The 11,754-nt window shown below is 35.2% G+C and overlaps 1 protein-coding gene across 1 annotated transcript; it reads left to right on the top strand.

Annotated features, from left to right (window-relative positions):
• The first annotated feature begins 7,423 nt into the window (after positions 1-7,423).
• Positions 7,424-11,529, top strand: LOC132605908 (actin-depolymerizing factor 2-like). The gene is made up of 3 exons (XM_060319181.1): positions 7,424-7,581; positions 10,504-10,763; positions 11,121-11,529. The coding sequence occupies exons 1-3, from the start codon at positions 7,579-7,581 to the stop codon at positions 11,269-11,271; spliced, it is 414 nt and encodes a 137-aa protein (XP_060175164.1). The 5' UTR covers positions 7,424-7,578; the 3' UTR covers positions 11,272-11,529.
• The last annotated feature ends 225 nt before the right edge of the window (positions 11,530-11,754 follow it).

The following is an 11,754-nucleotide window of genomic DNA, read 5'->3' as shown; positions in this document are numbered from 1 at the left end:
CACTTAAAACTCTCTTCTTTGGAGTTAAGAGAGTTTTAAAGCCTCTTTTAAACTCTTTTTTTTTTCTCTCTGAACTTAAAAAGCCTGTTGTTTATCACTTTATTTTTTTTTTCATGTGTAGAAGTTTTAAAAATTGACTTACAAAAAGAAAATAAAAGCCTTAAGCAAAATGACAGTTTAAATATTAAAAAATATATATTTGATATAATATTACAAATAAGATATACACTAATACGTTACAGTTTTTATTATTATTATGGACCGCGCATAGTTATTATTTCACAAATTTATTGACTTTGAATATGTCCATGCCATATGACAAAATTATTATTATATCAAAAAATAAGTTAATATTTCTTTATGATTAATTTCCTTTGATATCGTCCGCGCATCGCGCGGGTATGAATACCAGTCACTTAAAAAAGAAAAAGAAAAAAGAAGAAGGAAAATATGGTATCTTGCTTCATGACTATTTAGAATCCGGAACCTACATGACCCAATAAAAATCAAAATGAACCAAAATACTCCAAGAAAAAAGTTGTCACCAAAGTACCTTTAACGCTGGAAATTCCTGTAGTAAAGGAGTTAATCGTAACGGCACAGTTAACTCCTTTAACGCAGGAATTTCCTGCGTTAATGACGTCATTTAATGCTATGTTATTTGGCCTTGATAAATTTTTTTTGGGGTTAGTTACTCTCTTTCGTTGAAATTTTCGCACTTTTTCCGTACTTTGGTCATAGATTAATCATGCTTCGAGACTCCGGAACGTCAATATTTTATATAGAACCCTATTTTTTTTTTGCGATTAATAATGTAGGCTCAATATATTAAAGATACGCAAAAGATCGGGTCGTTATTTTAGTGGTTGAAAAGTGCTCGAAGTAAGTTTTTGTTTGAAAACTTGTTATCATTAGCTTTAATTTTTTTAATTTTTGGGGTTTAAATTTAAGCGTGTTATTTTAAAACTAATGCATAACTCTGGATGGGTCCCGCATGTGGTATGCTTGAGACTATCTTGAGGCCTAAGGCTAATACCATCCCCACCGCCTTTGCCATCGTCCCCATCCTCATTTCTCCTCTTAATAACAACGTGCTCTAAGCCATGATCATCTGCTTTTCCCTTCCCCCTTGGGCCCTTGAGCATAACGTGCTTCTTTTTGGGATCTCGTACAGCTGGTACGCTCAGAATGTCCTGTCTGATGGGTTGATCCACATCAGGAGACTGGACCTCAACATAATCATCCTCGTCGGGAGACAGGACCGCAGGCGCCGAAGGATGAACCTGAAAAATATTAAAAAATTAGTACCAATTTTTATTTATATTGAATACATTAACGTTTGTTAAAAAATCAAACCTGTGTATCGACGGGTGGCTGAGTAGGCTCCCGAGAGGGTTCCTGGAGTGAGTCTGGTGCAGAATCTGAAGTAGTCTCATGGATGGAATGCTGAGAGGCTGAAGCTGGAGCGGTCTGATGTTCGAGGTCCAAATAAATGTTAAAAAAAGTATATTCAACTTATTTTGAATAAAATTAAGTTTTACTAAAAATCTTATTTGTGGCTCGGCAAGCTCATGAGAAAACACTTGTGGCGCGGCAGGCTCATGAGAAGACACCTGTGGCTCGACATGCTCATTAGAAGACACCTGAGTGGGTGGCCCTGTTGTTGCCGATTCCTAAAATATCAAAATTAGGAAATAATAAGTAACATAGATATATTTAAAATAAGTACTTTAGTGTATTAAATAAGTATTTTATATACTAACCGGGATAAAAAAATGCCCTGAAGTCAATAAATCTAGGACCATCTACATTTCTCACTAGTCGCTCCTTACGTAATGACGCGCAAAACGCATCCCAATCCATGTCATCACGCACCCCGAGGTACGCATTTTGGCTGGATTGAGATGAAGACTCGGATATTTCTGAAAATAGGCGCGCCGACGTAAACGCAGGTGTCGACGGTCAGGATGAAGTCGACGAGCCAGTTATGTTATGGCTGGGATCGAACGACTGCGGCTAGACTGGAATGGGAGCAGCCTTATCGGGCTCATGTACCAGATGGTGTCCTCTGCCACCACGTCCTCCTATATCACCACCTCATCTCCCTGGTTGTACTCCCTGTCCGCTTCTAGGCCCTTTACGACGTCCTCCTCGTCGTGCCGCCTGATACTGACCCTCTGGAATAGGATCATGCATACGACTAATATCTCCTACCTACTAGATATCGTCCTCGGATATCCATACAACCTCCCCAGCAAGCCCCGCCTCTTCGAGATTAGATATATGGTCTAATCCCAATATGCGCAGTAGTTGTACGGTCACCAGCTGCGTTTGTTTCAACAGTAATAATTAGTTAATTTTTCAAAGTAATAATTAATACTATTAAATCAATCCAAGTGCGATAAACTTACCAACGCCTCATACTGCCCCGCGAATGTTGCATATCTTATATCCCTCAAGGGACATAAAGCGGGGTTGCCAATCAAGTGGCGTGTGATCTGATGGTACCAGTGCATGTAATCCCTGATGGGAGTCGCATAACCGACCTCTGCTAAACTCCCCAACTTGTGCTCCTAACGCTGGAGCTGGACACCCATGAAAGTCAAAAATGCATTATCGATGGCTGATCGATCGTCCTGCGCGTAGTAGCGGAGGTCATAATGAACGCGGGGGGAGGGGGGAGGGTTATATTATGTCGATGCCCAAACTGTTGTAAGACGCGATTAGGCATGTGGTCCTCAACGATGTCCAGGTGTATCAGTGGACACCGTAACATCCACACGGCCTGACCAGCTGTGCAAAAGGCCGGCAATCCATCCAAAAAACTAGTGCGACGTCCATAAAAATAGCTGCATAAAATATAGCTACAAATTAGTGATCAACAAATAGAAATAAAATAATTAAAGTAATAATGTAAAATTAAACAATTTTACTGCATCGTCTGTCATGCGATCAAGCTGGTCCCGGAATGGAAGAATACTGTGATGAATATCCATATCCCGGTCAAACCCTGCCGTCCACCTCCTCGCGTAGGGCATCTCATCAGGGAGGTCATGCCTAAGTACGGGCTGAAAAGGTAGCATCCTATCTCAGACCCATACCTGAAAGCGATATTAAAAAAATGTGATTTTTTAGTCGTCGTTTCACGAGGTATATTTAGAATACAGGAACACACACTTAAAATATTACCTAGAGAAGAGCAAAAAATCCACACACATCGCTGTTACCGCTAATAGACGCTTGGCATAGACATCGGTAGAGGTACGCCAAAACAGCACCGCCGCAGCTGTAGTCTCCCAAGCAGTCCAGATGCTCCAAGAAGATCAAATACCGTAAGTTGACATAGGCACCCGATGTGTTCGGAAACAGGATGCCTCCGAATATAATGAGCAGATACAAACGGGCATGACGATCAACAACTACCAGATCAATGCCGTCGTGAACATGAGACAAGTCACGCAAATACTGGTAGAGGGCACTAATCCTCACTCTACTCAGTCCTGAGATAGTGGTGGGGTCCACATGAACGAAATGGGTGAGCCTAGTCAACTCTGTCGTCCATGTACTACCAGGAGGAGGCTCAACCTGACTGTATAATGGGTCTCTATCTATCTGCAATCCAAACATGACCTCAACATCATGAAGCGTGATCGTGGCCTCACTAGAGCAGAGATGAAATATATGTGTCTCCAGCCTCCACTGCTCAACCATGGCCGTCACAAGTGCCCAATCGTGCTATACTCGACCAATGGAGACGCAATGATAGATACCGAGCAACATCCCCATCTGTATAACATGACCCTATAACAACTCGGACCTATGATAATCTTGCAGAGCAACTATTGATCTATCGTCCCGCCCCGGGTGAATGTTGGGATCCGTGAAGGTGTCGTATCTGTACAGACTAAATTATTCATTATTCTTGAAATTAGAGGAAAATTATGTTAACTAACTAATCCTTTATCGGAAAATCATATTAACTAACTAATCATTTATAGGGAAATTATATTAATGATGTTCAATCCAAAACTAAGGATTTAGTTTATCGTTCGTTATTCAGGATAAAATTTGTGGATTATGAGAATTATGTTGTGTTATATTTTTTGAATATTAATATCTAATTAAAATTTACTTAATTAATTAATTTCTTAACTAAAATTTATATTAAATAGCTAATTTATTTAACGAGAAATTATTTTAACTTACTAATCCTTTATTGGAGAATTATATTAACTAACTAATTACTAATTAACAATTGTTAACTAATTATTCTCTAACTAATTACTAATTAACAATTGTTAGCTAATAATTCTCCTAACTACAATTAAAGTAATAACGAACTAATTTATTTAACGAGACTTATATTAACTTACTAATTAATAATTAATTAGCTAATTAACACATAACACTAGATAACTAATTACCACATTAACAATTAACATGGGATAAAAAAATTCACAGATAAATAAATTGAAAATTAGATAATTAACAAATAATAGGAAATTACAATATTTTTCCTAATTACACAATTAATAATCAATTAACAACAAATAATTTAATGAAGAAAAAAAAAAGAAGCTACTGGGCAGTTCGAAAACTGCCAGTGAGGATGAGTCCAAAAATAATTTATTTTTCGAAATTCGAGACTATGAAACGTTAATCATGCTTAAGATTATAATGTATTTAACAAAATAATTGGAAAGTTCATAGTAAAATACCTTGATCGAAGCTTGTTGTAGGGTTGTTTGAATCGAGTTGTACGTCATTTGTTTCCGAAATTCAACCTTCGAATGTTGTACCTTGACTTGAATATACCAAGAATCTTGAGTTTCAGAATAAAATTTGAAAGCGAAAAGGCCATTTTTGGAAGTGGGCCCGGAGCTTTTTCGCCTTTAATGGTGTTTTGTGGTTTAAAAAATTGGAAATGGGGGACCAGCGGGGAAGAAATCGATGGGATCGGTTATATACCTCTATAGCACAGAAAATTCCTGCGTTATAGGAGTTAACGTCATTAACGCAGGAAATTTCTACGTTAAAGGTACTTTGGTAATAATTTTTTTTTTGGGATATTTTGGTTCATTTTTTTTTATTGGGTCATTTATGTTCCGGACTCTGACTATTTATATAGATCAAGTAAGAGGTATTCAGGAGATGTTACTGGTGATTGTAATTTACACATCAAATTTGCTAATTGCTTGTACGATTGTTCATGGGACACAATTATTCCAACAAACAGTTATCTATCTAGTCACAAACTAATTAAAGTGTGTATCTCTGTGTTCGGGCCCGTTTTTTTTGACATGATTTGATATCATGAATTAAAATTAGGGATTTGAAATCAACTTGATTGGAAGTTAAAATTTTATTTCAACATGTAATTTGAGTTTTTTAAATTATATTTTTTTCTCATAAATTTAAAATTTCATAATTTGTAAAAACTATCAAAATATCTCAAATTCTTATACAATCTTACTAAATGAGTAAACCATAGTTCATAACAAAATAAATTACGCTACGAGTAGACCTTTCTAAATACACGTTTATTGGTTGAACTTTAATTCAATAAAGAAGAAAATTAACCATGAGTTGTAGTGAAACTACTCTTTAATATAATATTCGCACGTGATACGGAGAATCTCTTCACGGAGGGCATGCATTCCCGATCGGAGTGAATATAGATATAGTTGGTAAGAGTAAATATGATTGGTAGATATTCTTATGGATCTTTCTTTAAAATAATATCCTCTATAAATTAATGAGACAAGTTTTATATTAAAATCACAACTTGAAATTTAAAATCCTACTTTTTAGATAATTTGGGATTTGAAATCATAATTTGAAGTTGAAATTTTGTGCAGATTTTATAAACAAACGTTGATTTCAAATCAAACCTTAATATTGAGGTCCCAAATCATATGGTCAAACGCCTACTTAGTGACAATTTTTAGTGATTATGTAGGTGTTTGGATGTAAAAAATATGAAATTCATAATTTTTTTTGACAAAATATATTTAAAAGTTGAAGTTGTATTTGAACATGCATTTAAGTTGAAAAAAAAAGGTCTACTTTGTTAAAAATTACCATTTGGAAAACCGGTAAGCCACATTGTCAAACTTGAAACTTGTCTTCAATTTCTTTTCCAAAAAATCAATCCGCCATTAATCTTTGCTTAAAAAGGAAATATTTCATATCCAAACAATATCTTTGTATTTCGCCTTTTCCTTTATTTGTTTGAACTTAATTTGGACAAGCAACTGCATAACGTTACGATTCTAAAGGGGGTAGTCCAGTCAATTCAATGTAGCACGTGGCCTCTTATTATTGGCACTACCATCTGTAGCTTCAAAGTATGACCGCCATCATGATACTTAGTAGGGTCGAGGGTAAAAGTTTGGGGTGGATGGTAGCCACCGAATAGAAAATATTACAAGAAAGTCCCATATATTAGGGTAGGTCCAAAGTAATCCTTTAAGTATGTATTTGACAGTTTAGGTCACTTAAGTTTGTCAAAAATTAACATGTTCATTCTCCGTCAAGTGTTTATCGAACTCTATCTGTTAGCTTTGACGGAAACTATGCAGAAAAAGAAGAAGAAAATTAACAGAAATTTACATTTAGAGGTACAATTTTTGTAGTTTCTGCTCTTTTAGATTTATTTTTATAGTTTAGTACAACATTTTAATGTGTTCTGCTAATTTTTTTATACTCCATCTGACCCAGTTTAAATATTTTTTTTGGCCTTTCCTAATAAGAGTGTCTCTTGCTTTTTAACAAAATCTATCAAATCTAACGAACATAAATTGTTAAATATTGTATATGAAATTATTACTTCCCAATTTATATGACAATATTTACTTTTTAGTCAATCTAAGAAAGAATGACACATTTCTATATTTAGTAAAAAATTAACTGTAATTTTTTTTGATGATATGGGAACCCGCAGCCACTACCCTTCGGGTGCGCAAAGGGTAAACTCAGCTCCTGTGCAATAGCTCGCAAACCACACAGGAGAAATAACCCGCACTAGGCAAGCCCCGTGCGATGAGCTCGACCCAGAAGGCAAATCCCCTGCTGTTGTAGGCAGGGGGTTTCGAACCTGAGACCTCCATTATGAAAGCCCCATGGTCAACCAACTGAGCTATCCTTGCGGGTAAAATCAACTGTAATTTTACGAGCACCTTTTTACTTTTAATGAAATAATTTCTAATCACATAAATTTTTATGATTTATTTTAAACCATAAATTTTAAAATTCTTCCCTTATTTCTTAAACTTCATGCTCAATCAAATACTCTTAACGTAAAATCAGATAGAGGGAGTACTACTTTTGCAAAATATAAGAGATCAAAAATGTCAAATACATATATTTATAGGACTATTTTGAACCTACACAAAAACATAAGAGACCATTTTTATCATTTTCTCACACCGAATAGCAAGGGTTGAAAATTCAGGATTCTCAGACAAATTGCCTTTGTTATTTCTCTCAAGTCTCCTCTTGGTCTCAAATTCTCTCTCTCTCTCTAACATACACACAAAAAATCACAAAAATATCTGCTCAGATCCATTTGATTTCACCATGGCAAGTCTCACTTTATTGTTGAAATTTATTTTTCATTTTGGCTGTTTCGGATATTAATTCACCTTAGAACTAGAAAAATTGTTGATTTAATCTACCGGTTACGGTTTCTTTTTTGTTTTAGTTAATCTGTACCTTATGATCTGTGCATCTACTTTTTGTTGATTTGTACTGTTTTTTATTTTCATTTTTGCTGTGTTTGTAGTAATGATTCAACTTAGAACGAGAAGAATCGTTGATTTTTATCTACTGATGATGTTGTTATTATGTTTTAGTTATTGCTGGGCTTTGTTTGTGTACTGATCATGTTTTTGACCCCTTGATCTGTGCATCTATGTGATTTGATTGGCGAAAACCCTAGATTCTGGTTTAGTTAATGGATGATGTATCAGAATTGCTGTAATTTAATCCACTGGATTTGAGGCTGTTTAATGGTTTGATCCATGAGCATTTGGTTGTTGAAGTCCCTTTTTTTTTTTTTTTGAAAATTAATCCAGGTTGTTTAGAATGTGGAACGGTAGTTTATGTGTAAGAAATAACTAAAAATGTAACAAATAATAGATATGGATCCATAACTTAAAAAATATAATGAGGTCAATGTTAAGAACTTAAATCTTGGATCCGCCACTGTGTAGGGGCACACTCGATGTCTATATATGCGTGCGCGCGCGCGTGTGTTTTGTATATGTGGAATTGAACTTTTTCAAAAGTATTTGTGTTTATAGAGTTGAGATTTTTCCAAAAGCAGATATATTTACTTATTTGAGATTCCTAAAGCTGCATCTTTATATACTTGGGCAATTTAGAAGGTTATTCTATTAATTCCCCTGGATTTCTTATTAATCAAAATCGATTGCCTAAAAAAAGACTTTGGGCGCAATGTCAAGCTGCCTCTGGTTTATGCTGGGGTAATTTAGAGGTCATTCGAATTAGGCGATATTTACTTTAGCTCCCCATTTTAATTATTTTGCCAGTTGCTGAGTTATGCGAAGAATTTTTCGGAGAATTCGGATTTTTTATGTGGGTTTCAACATGAAATACGGAGCTAATTATAATTGGTAAATTGTGGATATTACAAGCTATTAGGCAGAGGTAGAGAGTGAGATGTTCTCTTGGTGCACCTACAGAGGTTTGATGTGCTTATTAAGATCAATAAAATGTGTTTGCTTAAGTTGAATTTGAGCAATGCTTTGGTTTGTGATCCACTTGGCCTGTTTTGTATTGTAAAACCAGCTTAGAATTCTCTCGTTTCGCAGTATCTTTTGTCAGATTTGTGTTTTCTGTCATCTCAAAGTGGGTAAACAAGGGTGCCTTTATTTTAAATTTTGGTCAACATGTGGTATTCAACTTAAAGAACAAGTTGTTAATATTTCTCGTACTCAATTTATAGTTTATGTTTCACTTCCAAGTTTTATGTGGCTTCTTTTCCATGCTATTCTTCCCGCTAAGCTGAGACTAAACCTAAGTTGCTTGGACTCGGTACGGGTATCCGATATGGGTACAGATCCGAGTGTCGGATTTGGCAAAATCTAAACTTTAAGATTGGGGGGTGCGGATACGGGTATGGATACGGGTGCGGGGATTCGGGTAAGAAAATTAAATAATTATAAAAAGTAGAGCTATAAATGTTGAATTCTTGGTTTCGGTGAAACACGAAGCAGCAAAAATGAGACAAAAAGTGCTATAATATTGAAGTTATGTCATTTTCCTTATAATCTGTTTTATCTTTAATTTTGAGAAACCAAAATCTCAATTTTCCCCCAAATTTGTCGTGGCGTCCAGTCAAAATATCCTAACTTGGTTGACCGTATCCCGGACGTAGCCCGCTCCCGCTCCCAACCCGTGTCGAGAGAGGATCGGTACCAAAAACGGAGAGTCTGTGCAACTTAGGAGTAAACTGTATATAGTGCCCGTAAGAAATAATGGAGTTCATTGTAGCTGCAAAGTGATTTTAGTTATGAAGCAGACATATAGTTTTAACATAGTAGTACAATTATTACTTTACAAAAACTTTTGACTGAGATCAATGGCTAAAAGATTATTATGGTCAAAACATTGCAATTCTAAAGGTTTTTCGTTCTCGACGTTCAGTCTATAAGAACAAAAGTAATTATTTGTACCTTCTTTACATTAGAAAAATATATACATCTGAAATGATTTTTCGTAGATTTGTACTATATCATGATTAAGTTAGTTTTTCAGCTACCAAGTCCACTTGATAATTTTTTTTTTTTGATTTGGGCGGGGGGGGGGGGGGGGTCACTTGATAATTTCCCGTAAACATTATGGCTTTTTTATTGCAAAATAGGAAATCATCCTCGTATTGCCGTATTGGTTTTCAACATAAGTAGCTTCAAGGGGTGATGGCTCACATTGCCTTGTGCATATTCATTTATCAGATAATGCAATGTGTATTTTCTTAATAATAAAAAAAGGGTGTGTTTTCTTCTTCGTTTAATTTTTTGAAATTTAATCTGTTGTGCATTTACGTTTTAGTTACCTCCTTTTTTCTTCTTAATTCATTGGTGTCAGTTTCATGCAAACAAAAAAAGGCATGAAACATCTTTACTTATATTGGGTAAATCAGTCAACACCAACACTAAACCAGTTGGGAGACTATATGAATCTGTTGTATCTATCTACTTTATTCAAGTCATTTTAGTATCCAGAAGACAGGTAAACTGTTATATTGGTTGTCAACCTGCTATAGACCTCTTTTAAATTGGTACTAAATATACTATAGACCTTTTCTTTTATCCAGGATTGTTACCCGTCATGCTTTGATCTAGGTGGGGAGTCATTCATATGCATTGGTTGTTTGTTTTATCTTATATATATCTATACAAGTATCTTATATAATTTAGTTGCTTCTAGTTTGTTGTAATATTATGAAGAAACTTTATTTACCTCGGATTTTCTTCGTAGGCTAACTCTGCATCAGGCATGGCTGTGCACGATGATTGCAAACTGAAGTTTATGGAGTTGAAAACTAAAAGGGCTTACCGCTTCATAGTATTCAAGATTGAGGAAAAGCAAATCATTGTGGAAAAGCTTGGAGAGCCAGCTGAAAGTTATGAAGACTTCTGTACGCACCTCCCTGCAGATGAGTGTCGTTATGCAGTTTACGATTTTGACTTTCTGACAAAGGAGAGTGTCCCAAAGAGCAGGATTTTCTTTATTGCATGGTATTGTCAATGATTAGCTTTCTTCTTATTATAATCAATAATTTATATGTTATTATGATTATTATTGCCTGTAGTTATCTCAAAAGAATATAAGGCTATTTTCATATATTTTCATTTTTGGCCAGTAGGCTGAAATTAATTACTGGTGCTAGCCAAAATAGACAAAACCTATACACTGATAAGGTGTATTATTGTATGTATATGTATATTTTGTGTTTACAATATGTATATTTGTAGTTAATATACAAAACCTATAGATTTGCTGTAATTATCCCAAGAATATTCTTATATTGCTTATTTTTTGGAGAGTCCTCACTAATTATTCATATTTGTTTATTTTTCGGTGTGTTTGCTTAGGTGTCCTGACACCTCTAAGGTCAGAAGCAAAATGATCTATGCTAGTTCCAAGGATAGATTTAAGAGGGAACTGGATGGTATTCAGATTGAGCTGCAAGCAACTGATCCAACTGAGATGGGTCTGGATGTTTTCAAAAGCCGCGCCAACTAAATAAACTTCTCTAGTACAGCATTTGGATGTTCTCTTTATCTTTGTCGAAGAGAAATGTTAATATTTGTTGGGACAGGAGCCTGGCTAAGATATGATATTGGTTTGTTGTTTTAAACTCTATTTTAAAGGTTTGTCATCCTGTAGACATTACGTGGTTTTGATCTTATTTTGTGATGTTTGCGTGCGGAACTCATACCATAATTAGCTTTTGGGGCTGGTACGAATTCAACAATTGTTATCGGATTGTTCTTTCTTTAATTTTGTTTGTTTCTCCTTACTCTGTTGCAACTTTTGTAATCCATTTATTCGTTATGATGCTGGTTGGCTGCTGCTGCTTCTATAATGTTGCATTGTGCTTAGATGGAATTTCCAATTTTTGTTAGTGTTTTTTAAGATGGCATAAAGCGAGCTTGTATTCCTTAGTCTATTATGTTTTGATTACTATCACTTTGATAGCTTAATATCTGACGGGGTTGAACATTT

This window comes from Lycium barbarum, chromosome 8 (genome assembly GCF_019175385.1).
Source record: "Lycium barbarum isolate Lr01 chromosome 8, ASM1917538v2, whole genome shotgun sequence".
NCBI classification, from domain to species: domain Eukaryota; kingdom Viridiplantae; phylum Streptophyta; class Magnoliopsida; order Solanales; family Solanaceae; genus Lycium; species Lycium barbarum.
The sequence above is the reverse complement of the archived record's forward strand: the minus strand, read 5'-3'. Positions and strand labels throughout refer to the sequence as shown.